The sequence below is a fragment of the Penicillium argentinense genome, assembly GCF_028826775.1.
Source record: "Penicillium argentinense strain IBT 30761 chromosome Unknown utg000002l_segment0_segment0, whole genome shotgun sequence".
NCBI lineage: Eukaryota > Fungi > Ascomycota > Eurotiomycetes > Eurotiales > Aspergillaceae > Penicillium > Penicillium argentinense.
In genome coordinates, this window is record NW_026622661.1 from 2,435,443 (window position 1) to 2,449,769 (window position 14,327).

The 14,327-nt window shown below is 52.8% G+C and overlaps 6 protein-coding genes across 6 annotated transcripts; 1 reads left to right on the forward strand and 5 right to left on the reverse strand.

Annotated features, from left to right (window-relative positions):
• Window positions 1-398: 398 nt before the first annotated feature.
• N7532_001744 (putative C6 transcription factor) lies at window positions 399-1,190 on the forward strand (the record flags this gene model as incomplete). The annotated part of the gene is made up of 1 exon (XM_056614238.1): window positions 399-1,190. The coding sequence occupies one exon, from the start codon at window positions 399-401 to the stop codon at window positions 1,188-1,190; it is 792 nt and encodes a 263-aa protein (XP_056479279.1).
• Window positions 1,191-1,410: 220 nt separating this feature from the next.
• N7532_001745 (MFS transporter) lies at window positions 1,411-3,006 on the reverse strand (the record flags this gene model as incomplete). Its single annotated transcript, XM_056614239.1, has 7 exons — window positions 1,411-1,441; window positions 1,462-1,781; window positions 1,926-2,368; window positions 2,458-2,543; window positions 2,595-2,677; window positions 2,730-2,800; window positions 2,853-3,006. The coding sequence occupies 7 exons, from the start codon at window positions 3,004-3,006 to the stop codon at window positions 1,411-1,413; spliced, it is 1,188 nt and encodes a 395-aa protein (XP_056479280.1).
• A 938-nt stretch (window positions 3,007-3,944) lies between these two features.
• Window positions 3,945-4,545, reverse strand: N7532_001746 (Zn(II)2Cys6 transcription factor domain-containing protein; the record flags this gene model as incomplete). Its single annotated transcript, XM_056614240.1, has 2 exons — window positions 3,945-4,296; window positions 4,361-4,545. The coding sequence occupies 2 exons, from the start codon at window positions 4,543-4,545 to the stop codon at window positions 3,945-3,947; spliced, it is 537 nt and encodes a 178-aa protein (XP_056479281.1).
• Window positions 4,546-4,972: 427 nt separating this feature from the next.
• On the reverse strand, window positions 4,973-8,552 carry N7532_001747 (bifunctional cytochrome P450/NADPH--P450 reductase; the record flags this gene model as incomplete). Its single annotated transcript, XM_056614241.1, has 4 exons — window positions 4,973-6,537; window positions 6,593-7,579; window positions 7,633-8,319; window positions 8,435-8,552. The coding sequence occupies 4 exons, from the start codon at window positions 8,550-8,552 to the stop codon at window positions 4,973-4,975; spliced, it is 3,357 nt and encodes a 1,118-aa protein (XP_056479282.1).
• Window positions 8,553-9,901: 1,349 nt separating this feature from the next.
• Window positions 9,902-10,999, reverse strand: N7532_001748 (glycoside hydrolase family 16 protein; the record flags this gene model as incomplete). Its single annotated transcript, XM_056614242.1, has 1 exon — window positions 9,902-10,999. The coding sequence occupies one exon, from the start codon at window positions 10,997-10,999 to the stop codon at window positions 9,902-9,904; it is 1,098 nt and encodes a 365-aa protein (XP_056479283.1).
• A 2,308-nt stretch (window positions 11,000-13,307) lies between these two features.
• On the reverse strand, window positions 13,308-13,717 carry N7532_001749 (uncharacterized protein; the record flags this gene model as incomplete). The annotated part of the gene is made up of 2 exons (XM_056614243.1): window positions 13,308-13,643; window positions 13,715-13,717. The coding sequence occupies 2 exons, from the start codon at window positions 13,715-13,717 to the stop codon at window positions 13,308-13,310; spliced, it is 339 nt and encodes a 112-aa protein (XP_056479284.1).
• Window positions 13,718-14,327: the final 610 nt, after the last annotated feature.

Genomic DNA, 14,327 nt, shown 5'->3' on the forward strand with positions numbered 1-14,327 from the left:
CCAGAGAGAGGGTACGGGCTTATGGAGAAGAATGCGAGCGTCTACTCAATTGGAACGATATCTCGTTGACCACCATACAAGCTTGTGTCTTGCTCGGTGCGATTGCTATCACAGACGGGAAAGCGGCTTCGGAAAATATTCACTATGCGGTAGCTTGTCGCATGGCACAGCTTCTTGACCTTCCGAATCGTAAAACTACTTGCCGCGTGGAACAGGAAGTTAATCTTAGAAGTATTTCACCTCCTTCCCCATCGAGTCGTGGCACACGCTAATCAGCTCCAGCATGGTGGTCTCTATGCATGATAGATGTCTGGTCTTCGTCTGGCGTCCGTCTCCCAAGACTCCTCACCCCGATAGAAAATATACCTCTCCCAATAGACGAGATCGTCTTCTTAAACATGAGACCAGAAGATGGCTTTGCCGTCGCAGCGACTTGCGAAAGAAAATCTTCCCTGTTAGCAGAGATGGTCCGCCTAAACCATATCCTCCTCCAAATCAACCAATTCAACATCCGAGCCTCCAAATCCAACCTCGACTCCCAATCAATAATGGACGACGTCGAAAGTCTCTCCCAACAGCTCGACGCCTGGTTCGAGGAATTACCAGACCACATGCAAGATACGCGCGAAAATCTCATCCGCTACTCGGAGCAAGGACTAGGTCGTTTACTCATCGCCCTTTATCTGGGGTACTACAACTACGGCCAGATGCTCTTCTACCGATTCCTGCACGATGACTCGCAACACTTCGATGCGCGGACTCGCTACTACGCGAGTAAATGCAAGCACCATGCCGGTAGTCTGTGCGAAATCGTCTATGCCTCGGAGGAAGTGCCTGGATGCGATGTTATGTATAACATGGTCGGCCATGTGTTGATGATTGCGTCGACGGTGCAAATTCACAGTTTGCTTTTTGAAACGGATGAGAGCATCGTGGCTACCTCGAAACAGCGCTTAGAGAGGAACTTCTGTATCCTGACTCATCTTGTTAGTCTTTGGCCGACTCTTGATGTGTGCATGGAGCGGCTTATGGCATTTCATGCCTCTTGTCGGAAGTCTGCGGAGACGAGCTTTTGCATGGATCAGTGGATGGTGAGGTTTTTGGTCGAGTTTGCGAGTCCGGTTAGTGAGAAGGTTTCGGAGGAGATGGGTCCTTGGTCTCTTGCGAGAATGGGTGTTTTCGAGCAATGAGATGTGTCATTTGCTATATAAAAGTACAGAAGCCTGGGGGGGGGGAATATCAGTGATTCTTCGTTCGATAATCAAGTTGAATTAATTACCAAACCCTTCTCTTCCAGCTCAATGCGTCATATCTCTCGTCGCATTCCTTTTATGCAGCCTCCCCAGCCAAGATCCAGCCGTCCACCTCCGAATCCTCTTCCCAAAAGCCACAAACACGAAAACAGCAAGATTATTCGCCAGTAAAACTCCACAGAAAATCCCTGATATAACAACTACATACCCACGCGACAGAATCCAATCAAGCAAATACGACCCCATCCCAAAGGAAATAGCCTGTTTCCCCAGGTTCATGGCAATCAACATCTCAGAAGTATTAGCGTAGTACGAGTCGACCGCATAAGCCAGCGTAAAGGTAAAATAGAAATACGACCCGAATTGATTCATCGCGACGCCGGCGAAGTATCCTGTCCAGTGGAGGTTGCGTTGGGCTGTGAAGCCGTAGACGATTAGGCCGGCGGGGGGACATGAGGAGGGCTGGAAAGAGGGCTGGGAGACGCATTTCGGCTTCGCGGATGCCGTTGTTGCGTTTTGTACGGTATGCTGCTAGTCGGTCTGAGGTTGAGGTTAACGGGAGGGCGAGGAAGTAACCGATGAAGCTTGCGATTGCGATAAGGCCTGAATTTGTCTTTTTTATTTATTTTTTGGTTTAGTTTATAGTATTACCGTGTTGGAAAGTCAACATACCTCGCTCCAATTGTATGGCGGCGCCGTAATCTTAATTGGGAAGGTATAGTTGAATGCGAGTGCGCCGAGCCCGATGTAGAGACCGTATGTAGCGATCACCCAGAATACGACGGGTACGAAGAAGTAGGTGAATGAGCGGAGGATTGTCATGACGAATTCAGGTTCGTGATCGACGGCATTCCATGGTTTGAGCGTCTGCAAGAAGGTCTTACGTCGGGGAACGGATGTTGAGGATACGTTCTCTAGCTGTACAGGTGTCTCTGGCTTCTCGGCAATTTCTGCTTTTAGAAAATTTGACGAAGAAGTCGTTGATGGAGAGCTTTCGCCTCGGTGGTAAGTAGATTCTTCGACAAACAGGAATGCCATTATCAGCAGGGCGCCGGCGAAGGCAGCTTCGACGTAGAAGAATAGTCGCCAGGAGTATCCACCGGCAAGCATGTAGCCTGCATATAGAGGGCCAGTTGATCCCAAGCAGAGGCAAACTTTAGTCGTTAGTGCTTGTAGAATTTTTCTTCCGGCGGCTGTATCTTACTCGTATAGCATCCGATCCGCTTTCCCCGCTCGTGGATGTAGAAGATATCGTTGACCAGCTGTACTGGCAAACTTTCGCAGACTCCGCTAGATCACAGCTGATGAGTGACACTCTCATTCGAAATTTTGTGGACTCACCTTCCGAATCCATGAAACACGCGTGCAACCATCAGCCCTGTATAGCTCGTCGAGCGAGAGGCACCAATTAAACCCGCGAGGAACTTTTCATTTTGGTAAGAACAAATCGAAGTTGCGGATCAGATATAAGCATACCGTGATCATAGACAACAGTGTAACAGGTCGTCTGCCAATCTTCAAGTAAAGTGGCACCAAAATAAGCGATCCTAGACATTTAATTCAGTAAATAATTTCTCCCACTGGAAGCATAAGACTCACCAAATCCAAAAGCCAGATTTGGATACGAAATCAACCCCGATGCCTCAGCTTGCGAGATTCCAAATTCCTCGCTGTAAATACTGATGTAAACCGAGGGCCCGGTCAGAGAGCTGTTTCCGAGAAATGAGTAGACAGAGACAATGATCAGGATCATTATTTTCTTCCAATTCGGCCACTAGGTACGATCAACAATCTGAGCTTTCATCCGATTCCTCGAGGATCCACCTCAAATTTCCGACGTACCTGGAGTGGATCATTTGGGTCCTCTGCCGGGACGGGATACAATGCCTGTCCGTAGGCAGTATCATCGCCTTCGACTGCGCTCAAGTCAACGGTTCCTGGTATTTCTCCTTCGTGGGCATGGCTGTGAATGACCGGGTGAGTAACTCGCTCAAACAATCCTAAATGGGCCCGAGATTCAACGAACCTATGCATTAGATGCGGTCTAGCCGCTTCCACGTTCGCATCCCCCATATTGCGAGCAAACAATAGCTCTTCTGGGCGTCAATTGTTCAACAAAGTCGGAAGTAAGGGTGGGAAAATATTCCTGCCCCCGGAGAAAAACGTCAGAAATCCTCTACGGATGATCCTCTCTAATCACAGCAAGTAGTCTTAAGCTACCATTTGCCTCTGTAGATGGGGCCCGGCATTTGGACCGTCTTCCCCGCATTATTCTCCACATTCATCCCCAGATTTGTACCAGTCACAACTGTCGCTCCTGCCTTTACCCGTTGGCCATGGGGCTAGCCCCACATAAGGAGTTGGGGCTATCTTGACAGAATGAATTACCAGTAGGTGTGGAGTGATGAGATCTGGGATAGTGGGGGTCATGAGCGCGATGCTGCAGAATCTATCCATGGCTGAACCAATAGTCGAATTCTACTCGCATGAGCCGGATCTTGTGTATCGAATGCATTCTGTTTAGACTGGACAACCCCCTGATAAGTGGCAAATAAGAGCTGTCCGACAACCCAGGCCTTTTTTAAAATCCTTCTGTATATACCCAAGCAGACAAAATCAACAAAAACCCATGCATCCCAAATAAGGATCCTCCTGTTTTATGATCAGACCAAACTCCACTTCCATAAACGCTCAAAAACTCAACAACGCGTCAATATCATCCAAATTGAGCCCCTCATGAATGGCTTTCCCATTCCACTCACTCGCAGCGGGAATCTTATTCCTCGGCACCTCGCCCGCATCTCCTCGTCCATCCACCACTTCCTTCGAATTCGACCCACCCTCTTCATTCACACCATCACCCCTCTGCACATCCCCAGTCTCAGACGGACTCTCAGGCGGTAGTAAGTGCAAAACCTCCGCAAACATAGAATAAACCGCACTCCACCGTGGAACCTCATGATCAATTCCACGAGGTAGAGGCAAATTATACGAATTCGACGAATCAGATAACCTCTCTTCAATCTCCATCTTCTCATCAACCCTGTTGTTGTCAATACCCCCTATTGATTTCTCCGAAATGTCTCCATCGATGGAAAGTGACATACCTGGCGCGTTCACGCGGAACACAAGCCTGTTCTTCCTGGATGCAGTATGTGCAACGCCGTGACTGCGACGCTACACAGCGCTTTTTGCGGATGTGGCAGGCCTGGCAAGCTACTCGTCGTGTGGCGGATTTGGGGTTGGGTGCGGTGACTTTGTGGATTCCTTGTGGGGTTTTGGTTTTGGTCATGGTTTGGGGCCGGGGGTTGGGTTTCATGGCAGCGATTTGTATTTGGATGTCTTCTTGGACTATGATTTTGTTTCTTTTCGTTGATGAGGACCTGGATGTGTTGGAAGGTGCAGGGCGGAGATTGAAATTCGGTCGGTTGCGGATCCGCGGACTAGCGGAACTTCGAGTTGATGGCGAAGCGGGGATTATCGGGCAAGTCGATTTCTGCACAACTCCTGGATGGGATCCACTAATGCTATGCATGGCCTGATTCGGTAATGGTACAACTATTTTAATACTATTAAGATGCTGACAGCAATGAAAGGAAGGTGACCAATTTGGAAATATGCAATATGTCAATCTAGATCAAGACTCCACCCACAACAATCCTATCTATCCACTTGTCTAATCAAATCCCATCCACCGGGTGATTCTAATTAGAGATGATCTACGTGAAAACATCCGTAGCATACCTCTCCTTCGTCCGCAACTTCTCAAAGAACCTATTAGCAGCAGTATCCTCATCAAGCTCCGCCTCCTCCGCAAACGCACCCAGTTCCTCACCATTCTTCGCCCTCGCAAGCTTCTCAGCCCGACGCTCCAAATAGATCTTCTTACAGGACTCCCGCACCGCACCACCCACACCGGTACTACCGCACACATAGATGCGCGCCCCCTGCTCCATTAGCGCAACCAGCTCGTCCTTATCTTCCAGCATAAGATCCTGGACATGGTGGCCCTTTCCCTCTGTGGGACGACTGTAGGCCCAGCGGACTTCCACGGCACCTGATTCGGCCCACTCGGCCAGCTCTGCGGCGTGGATGTCGTCGACGTTCTTGGTGCGACAGCCAATATACAGAATTGCCTTGGCGGGCTGCTCCGATGCGGGAACGTCGTCGTCGGAAATGGAGCTGCGGCGGCCACGGATGCGCTGCACACGGTCCATTACGAAACCGCGGAAGGGCGCGAGGCCACTTCCGGCGCAGGCCATGATCATGGGTGTTTGGAGGTCGGATGGGGGCTTGAAGCCGGAGTTGGAGGGGCGGACAGTGATGTGTGCGCGTTCGCCGGGTTGGAGTTCGGACAGGTAGTTTGAGGCGACGCCCAGATACTCTTCTGGCGTTTCGCTGCCTGGCTCGGTGGGGCCAGAGAGGGCAGGCGCGCTGAGGACGGAGAAGGTAATTGAGCATTCGGAGGGGTCGGAGAGGGGAGAGGAGGAGATGGAGTATTGGCGGACGCGCATGGGTGGGAGCATGGCGAGGAAGTCGCCGATCGGGAGCTTGATGGCTGGGTAGCGCATCAGCAGTTCCAGTGGACTGACGTGCTTGCGAACGATCTCTGAGGTGAAGCGGCTAGGACTGGAGGCAATGTACCGCAGTTCGGCCTGAGTCTCGGCATCCGAGATGGCGGCGTCAGCTAGGACACTGAGATCGCGCTTGGAGGCTGGCTGGGAGAGCTCGACGTAGGTGGAGAGGAGTTCGAAAGCTGAGATAGGCGTGTCGAGAGGGATGGATGGCGGAGCCGAGGAGCCCTTGGAGGGCTTTTGGATGCGCAGGACCGCGTCCCAGGGGAGATCGAAGCGGCGGATTGCACGACGGACCACAGGGCTTGGGTTGACGGGTAGGACGGCGAGATAGTCACCGCATTGGTAGGTCATGTCGGTTGGCAGCTTGAAGCGAAGGAGACGCTTTGCGGGCACGCCATCCTTGGTGAGAAGCTTGTTCTCGACGACGAAGCCTTCTTCGAGTTGGAGGCCGAGAGTGGAGGCACGCATGCCCGAGCTAACGTCAACCTGGAGAGAAGACTTGGGCTTGGTAGTCTTGTCCTGACCGCCACCATACTTGGCTGTGAGGGCGGGCCAGAAGGAGGTCTCGCCCCAGCCATCGAAATCGGTGAACATGTCCGAGTTGGCGGCATCACACAGGCCGAGGTCGCAGAGGCGGTTTCCTCCGTTCTGCTTGACAAGTTCGTTGACAGCCTTGGGGATACGGTGGAAGGTTGCCGCCCAGTCATCTGCATTGAATGTTAGCATTGGAATGCTGCAAAAGAGATTAAATGCTGCACTCACGATGACCACAGCCAAACACTGCGTAATTAGTTCCCTCTAAGCTGTTGCCCTCGAGCTTGCTCAACCACTCGAAAAAGTGAGCCGCATTATCTGGCGGTTGTCCTTCATAAGAAGCCGTAATAAACACAACCGGTTCTTCCTTGGGGATATTCTGCGTCGCCGAGTCCAGAGAAGCAGTCTTCGCCTCAAACCCATACCCGATCGCATCATCTGCCAGTCGCCGAGCAAACGCCTCACAGGTGCCCGTGTTACTTCCGTAGAAAATGTGCATGGGCTTCATCTTGCCATCGGCAGGTGCAACCTTGGGCTTTCTTGTACGATCAGCGATGTTCTTATTCTGAGCCCCATCTGGCGTGCCACTCAGGGACGTGCTCAGCTTGGTCGGATCAAGACCATTGCGCAGAGAAGCCTTGATATAGAAGTCCTTCGGCTTGATGGTGAGAGTCTGCTTGATGCGCAGGTCGTAGCTGGGATTATCCATCTGGAAGTTGAAGTTCTGCAGCAGGATTGCAACGACCAGCAATGCCTCCTGCCATGCGAACGGACGACCGATGCACCCGCGCATACCGTTACCGAAGGGCTTCCAGGCGTTCTTGGGGAGCTTGTCAAAGTTCTCGTCCAGCATGCGCTCGGGTCGGAATTCGTCGGCGTCAGGGCCGTACACCTTCGGATCGCGTTGCATCTTGCCCAGCATCAGGACTACGGGTTCGTCCTTTTGCAGGACATACTTGCCGCCTCCTAGAGTGACGGGCTCATCCTTGGTCTTTTCGGGATGTGGGTGGACCGCGATCAACGGAGCAGTTGGCTTCAGTCGGAGTGTCTCACGCATGACAGCAGTGATATATGGCAACTTCGACATGTCCTCGACGGTGATCTTGCGTCGGCCGAAGACCTGGTCGACTTCTTCTTGGGCCTTCTTATAGGCATGGGGTGTTTTGAGCAGGTAGTAGAACAAGAATGAGAGCATGCCGGATGTCGTCTCATGTCCTATTCAGTCATCAGTAATGCTCCACCCATTTGGAGTCTGACTCGAAACATACCAGCAATCAAGAAAGTAATCATGTTATCCACAATCGACTCATCGGTCATCCCCTTACCAGTCTGCGGATCCCGACCCAGGATCAACGCATTCAACAAATCCTTCTTATCCTCCGGATTATTCTTGCGCGCATCAATCAACTCCTGCGAGAGGTTCCGCAGATACGTAATATCGTTCCAATACTTGGCGTTCTCACTCGTCGGCAAACTATTCAGCAAACCAGGCCTCCTCGCCCGATTTCCCGACCCAGACAAAAGGCTCACCATCGCCTCGACAAACGGATGCATCTCATCATGGTAGAAGGAGTTGAACCTCGTCCCCATCGAGCAAAGCGCAATTGTGTCGAGGGTGAGACGAGTGAAGTCGTCTGTAACGGTAATCGCCGCATTGGGACCCTGCCGAGCCCATTTCATAACGAGCTGGGTGGCGATATCATACATCTCGTCGAACATGCCGCGAATCATCAGCGGGCCGAATGCGGGGACGAGAACGCGGTGGGCGATCGCCCAGTTTTCTTCGCCCGGGTAGTTGGCTGTGAAGAGGCCATCGTGGGTGCCGTTGCGGATTTCTTTCAAGCCGGCTGTGACGACTTTGGAGAAGCGCTCTTCGTTGCAGACTTCGTCGACGAGCTCGTGGGAGCTGACGAAGACGCGGGCGAAGCCGAAGGTCGTGAGGCGGTAGATGGGGCCTAGAAGTTTTAGTATTGTTTTTGAAATGGAACTTGGGTCATTGGCTGCACTGCAGGTGGCTGCTGCAGCTCCATGCAATGCTACCATGTGGCAATGTTGACGATAGATACATACCGTAATTGTCGGCCAGCAGCTCGATACTGTTGAGCGGGACTTCTTGCTCGATGTCATAAATGTTGCCTAGCAGAGGCACCCCTTTGGGGCCCGGGATGGGGACCTCCTTGGTCGACATGCCAGGTGTAGTACGGACTGCCAGGTGAAGGTGAGGTCGAAATCAATGCAAAGCAAAACCAATTTTCCGTCGACGAGGCACAGCAGCTGACGACGATTTAAAGGCCGATCGCAGGTGCGGCGGGGTTGGCAGGATCGAGTCCGATCGGTGGAGTTGATGTTTGAAGGTTTGAAGCCCGCTCGAAGTCCGGCCACACCGCGTTTTTATCAAGGTTCGAGTGTACGCCTGACGACTCAACGCATTCTCTGACAGGCGGCATCCCCGACTGCTTCTTGGAATGATCCCCATCCCACTCGCGCACTCTCCCCCCAAATGGTTTAGCTGCTCGCAACTTTTCTGGCACCACCGCGGAACCTCGGCCCTTTCCCCTCCAATCATGGTGGCTTGTCCACAAATCTGCGGGCGCGGTTGGCCCAAAGCAGCGATCGCACCGTTGCTCCACCCTCCGTTCCGTGTCCGATCAGGCCGAGCAATACAGCTTGAGGGCAAGTGTTGGGAGTTATGCGCCCGCGATACTCCATTTGCTCTCCAATCGGGCCGGCCCTGCAATTTAATTTTAAAATGCGCTTCCTTTATCCTTCGATTTGTTCCATACGCCCCCAGGGGTCCACTGCTAATGCCGATGAACATGGCTACATTATCGGTACAATCGGTCCGGCAGGGGTGGCTGAGGTGAGGTCATCTTACATGGACAGGTGGACCTAATTATAGATTAGGATGGTGCCCCGGGCGATCAAGTAAGGACATCCCTGTCCTCGCAGCTAGTTTCTGTCGGTGGTTAAAGTTCAATACTGATATACGTACTGATTTGCGTGGTGCAGATAAAACCCCTCTCGCTCTGAGACATGCTGCTTAACACCGAGGCTCAGGACTGAAGAACATATCAAGATGAACAGTGAAAGTGGAAGATTCAATGCTAAAGTATGTACAGATCATGCGTATATTGATGAGAACGAACGTGCCAGACAAAGACAGGACATGGCCGCGGCCGCAGCCGCAGCCTTGACAACGCCAGGGATGTTGGCCGAGAAAGGAAATGGAGAGCAAGGGTTCGCGAACCCAGGGGGATATCAACTGGGCAACCAGGAACGAGTGCGGGTGCCATGGAACGGAAATGGAATCAGGGGACGGCGGATGAGTGAGAAGGTCATTAGTGGCGGGTTTTCAACCTGTTGCAGACGCCAACGCCATGAGATGCGTGCAGAGAAAGACAATTTCTCATCAGGGATTCATGACAATGACTCGGCGAGGCTGAGGCGTGCAGAGGGGGAGAGGATGGGCTCGCAGAAACTGTTCATGACAGACAGAAAGGTAAAAAAGAAACATGGGCATCAAAAAGGTCTAAACATTTAGCTGACCTGGCGGTAGCCGCTGTTCCTCCACTCTGTCTGCTTCCAGTCTTGCTGGTAATTCTGCGCCTCGTTGCGCTGGCTGGTGTACTGGGCGTCATCCAGGGCATACTCGAGACGACCCTTGCGGCGCTGGCGGATGCACCAGAACAGGAAGCCCGCGATCAGAATGACACCGGCCGCGGCAGCACCAACGCCGACACCGATGTGGGCGCCCGTGCCCAGGTCATCCCACTTCTCGCCGAGGGACTTCTCGGGTGGCTTGTTCAGCTCGTCAAGGGCGGTCGAGTTGCCCTCGGCCACCTTGATGCTCTGGAAGCTGCCGGAACGGTCGCCGTAGGTGTACTCCTTGCCGGTGTGGAAGTCCTGCACGCGCACGCGCTGCACGGTCATGGTGAAGGGGGCTTCGTCGTAGTTGACCAAACCGCCGGCCCAATCGACGGTGCCTTGCGCAGCGGACTCGGTACCCGCGGGCCAGTTACTGATCATGACCTGGCAGGGGGTCTGCGGGTAGTTCTTGCCGTACACAGTGTTCTCCTGGGAATAGTTGACCTGGCGGACCATTTCACCGTCAATCCACCACTGCAGCTTCTCCTGATCCCAGTAGGTGGTGTAGTTGTGGAACTCGGTGTCGGCATTCTCGACGACATGGGTACCACCGCGGCCGTAGGTGGTGGTGTTGCCCTTTCCGAAGAAGTTGGACTGGACAGCCGAGGTGTTATAACCGACCCATTCCCAGTCAATCTCGTCAAGGTCATCCGACTCCAGGACGACACTGCTGATGATACCGGCGCCCTTGGCCATCTTGACCCAGGACTCGACGACACCGAAGAAGATATAAAAGTTGGACTGCAGCAGGGTCGACTCTTTGGGGGCGTACAGGGTGAACTCGGCACCCTCCGAGGTGATATCGGCGGTACCGGTGCTCTGATTCCAGATGACGGTGTCGAGGGTCTCGTTGAACCACCAGGTGTGTTCGGTGCCGAGGGCAGGGTCCGCGGGACAGTCCCTCTCCAAGGGATTGCACTCGGTAAAGGTTTGGGCGAGGGCCGAAGTGGCCAATGCCGCGACGGCGGCGAGTTTCATGAAAGACTTCATGATAGACCTCCTTTCTCGTGTGGTCTGTATATCTGTATATATCGGGTGATCTCCTCAAAACTTCGATCCCGGACGAAACGAATGAATGGACACGAGGACAAGCCTCGAACAACGCCTATAGAACGGCTATAGGGTCGAAAGAATGGATGGGCGACAGGTCGCACCGCGAAAGAGTGGATGGGGATAGAGAAGAGGGAAGATTGGGGGGTCTCAGGGACCAAAAGACCAGCGGCGCCACGGTGGATTCGCATCCTGCCTAGTTCGAGCGAACGAAGTGGACGGTAAGGGGAAGCTGTACGCCGATTATTGTGTTTTCTTCACGGCTAGCCCAATCCGGCAGGGGTGGATCCGCGAGGGTAGCTCGGGGCTTTCCGCTAGCCTGAACTGGACGTCCTCTAAACCTTTTTGGGGAATAGTGTTAGCTGGGCAGCAGTCCCGTGCCTGGCGCTAGGCCGGAGTGGGCGAAGATGTTCTGCACGGAGCCGGGCTTCGTTGACCCTTTGGGAAAGTGAGGGTAAACAGAGTGTCGAGCTAAGACTAGTTTCGATGTTGACGGGGAAGTGCCGTGATACACAGATGGGTAGTAGTATCACAATATCAATATTAAGATGGGAACTCTGGGACGGCAGAACATCGGGGGGACCCGATCAGCTGGAGAAGAATTCTGCTCGTGGATGTGCGTGATCGGCAAGAGCCAACCCTCGCCGAACGAACAGTCTAGATCCCTGGCGCCGTGCCAAAACCATGCCAATCAGTCCTGCCCGATAAAGTGTGACAGCCACTCTGGTATTTTCCCCCTTTTCGTTCATTTTACTGCAGCACAAACCTTCGCCCGCAAAACAACCAGACAGCAAAATCCACTGTGGATGCGTGTCAGGCCCTGTTCCTGGGTTCTCCAACCCCATCGTCCCATCGCCCCGCCAAGTCCCTGGAGCTTGCCACATCGGGCAGTGGAGTGCCCGGATAAGGTCCTGGTGGCTGCCCCTGAATTGACATGGGACCGCGATGCATCGCCTCGATGGGCCAGGCGTCTGGTTCGAACGCCCTCGACGCCACGCGCTCGTTTCGTCCGTACCCAAAGGTAAAAGAACCTATCGGCGGAGGGAGCGCGGCGTGGCGGCCGTTAGCATCGTCGTCTCGTCTGCCTAGGACGAATCTTTATTTTGCTTTTCAAGTCAGTCAGTGCCGGCTGTCTTAGATTGCGGTCCACCGTGCAATATTTTTCATCCGGTCGCACGAGCTGCTGCTGCTCGCTGGACTTTGATGTTGTATGACTTGTCCACGTAACGCGGTCAGTCAGGGGTATACATGCAGTTGCAGCGGATCCAGGCATTCATGCATGGCCAGCAAGAATGCTGTGCTTGGCTTCGCTGGCTAAGCTCCATTGCCATGAGTTGATAAGCAATATGAGTACAGCGATACTTTTGTAGCTGCGAGCGTTCGGGGTTTCCGAGAGGTCCACTGATCACAATCGGTCAATTGAATCACTTTCTTCCGACCGATATAGCTGTCTCAGACACGCCCGCAATCAAATGACGCCCGCAATCAAATGCTCGAGAAGCGTGGGGCTACCAGACCACAATATATGTATGTCTTGAGCATGCAATGTGTGAGATGTGGAACTCGTCTCTGGAAAAGCGGGGAATGCACACTGGATGTGTATTAGAGGTAAATCTCCGAACAAATTAATTAATTCTGCTTGGCAGCTCTACCAAAGCAGAGAAAATTGGTGCTGCTCTCATCGGTGGGCTAGTACATTACTTTAATTTCATTCGCTGAGGTTTCATTTCATGAAGCAAATGGGATCGATATATTACATATTTGAGAACGATCCCACCGGCTTTGTCCAGACGAAAGATTAGAAAAGATGAATCCATTGTAAGATGGATTTACCCCGCTTCAGGTGTGCGTCACTGTCGATGGATTTTCCACCGGGGTAGTAGAGCTAAAGTGCTCACGCCACACTCATGCAGATTGCGGCGTCAAAGTGGCTTCCTACCAGGGACACCACAAATGGCTCTTGAGATACAGCGAACATGCGGTCTTAGTAGTTTCTGTGGTGGTTCTCGCAAAACAAAGGTAATTTATTACCGATCATTATCATATAATCGTATCCAAAGTAAAGACATCCATCATCATAACTCGTAATCATGTCCAGCAATTACGTCAGACCTCGGGACTCATCGACAATCTAACTAACAAGAACCTCGTCCAAAAACTCCGAGTTCAACTCCATCCAAACCACACCTATCGAATCATCTGAATATCACCTAGGCATTCCCAGTATCACCCCTCAAAAGAGACGTAATCACTCTGTCAAATAAACCTTCGCCGGCCTCCTCAAATCATCCCGATAGTAATCATCCCGATACCGCCTCGACGAACTCCGCGGTTTCTCAACGTACTCGACATTCGACCCACGACTCCGACGCCTACGCCCGCGCGTCCGCGTAACAGGCGGCTTATACCCGACGTCCGGTTCACCGCCGCCGCTCCAGGCGCCGGGTAGGTTGAAGACGCGCCAGAGCCAGAGGACGAGGAGGGTGCCAGCGATAGAGCCGATGACGATGCCGGCGATTCCGCCTCCGGTGATGGTGCTTGGACAACCTTCTGGGGCACGGGGGACGAGGGTGTTTACTGGGGCCTGATGAAGGAATAATTATTAGTGAGATGGATGAGGGAGGGCTGAGCCGTGGTTCGGGGGCGGCTGCTTACCATTGGGACTGGTGTGGGTGTGGGTGTGGTTGTGGTTGTGGTTGTGGTTCTCGGGAAATGCAATGGGATTGAGATGGTGGATTGGCTTGGATGAATTGAGCTATAGATTAATGAGCTTGATGTCAAGTCAATCACTGGCAGGTAAAGTCGAGGTAGCTCGACGATGGAAAACGCCAATCGAGAGGGGAGAAGGAAAAGGGAAAAAAGAGCAGAAGAGCCGCAGTTCTTATACCGGCGTTTAATCCCGCACATTACGAACTTGGGGCAGTAAGTAGTACGAGCATTACTCTACATTCTGCGAGTGTAGAGTAACTGGGGTACTGCTCTTACTACCTTAGGATAGATAGTGTTTGCACAAAGAACCCCAACCACCCGCTGACGTCAAACCGAGCCGCCCCTCTTTCGCGCGATCAGCATCCAGAAAACCTGCATCGCCGCGCTGCCAGGCCCGGCCATTGGCTCTGACGAGCCTACGAGTCAGCAAAAGTTGAATTGGCCTGCAAGTTCAAGTACCTCGGCATGTTGAGCTGAATTCATTCTCTGCCCGCCGGATTTTGCGCGCGATCGGGCGGGGGCGACCTTAATGTAGTGGATATACTCGCATGATGAGTTG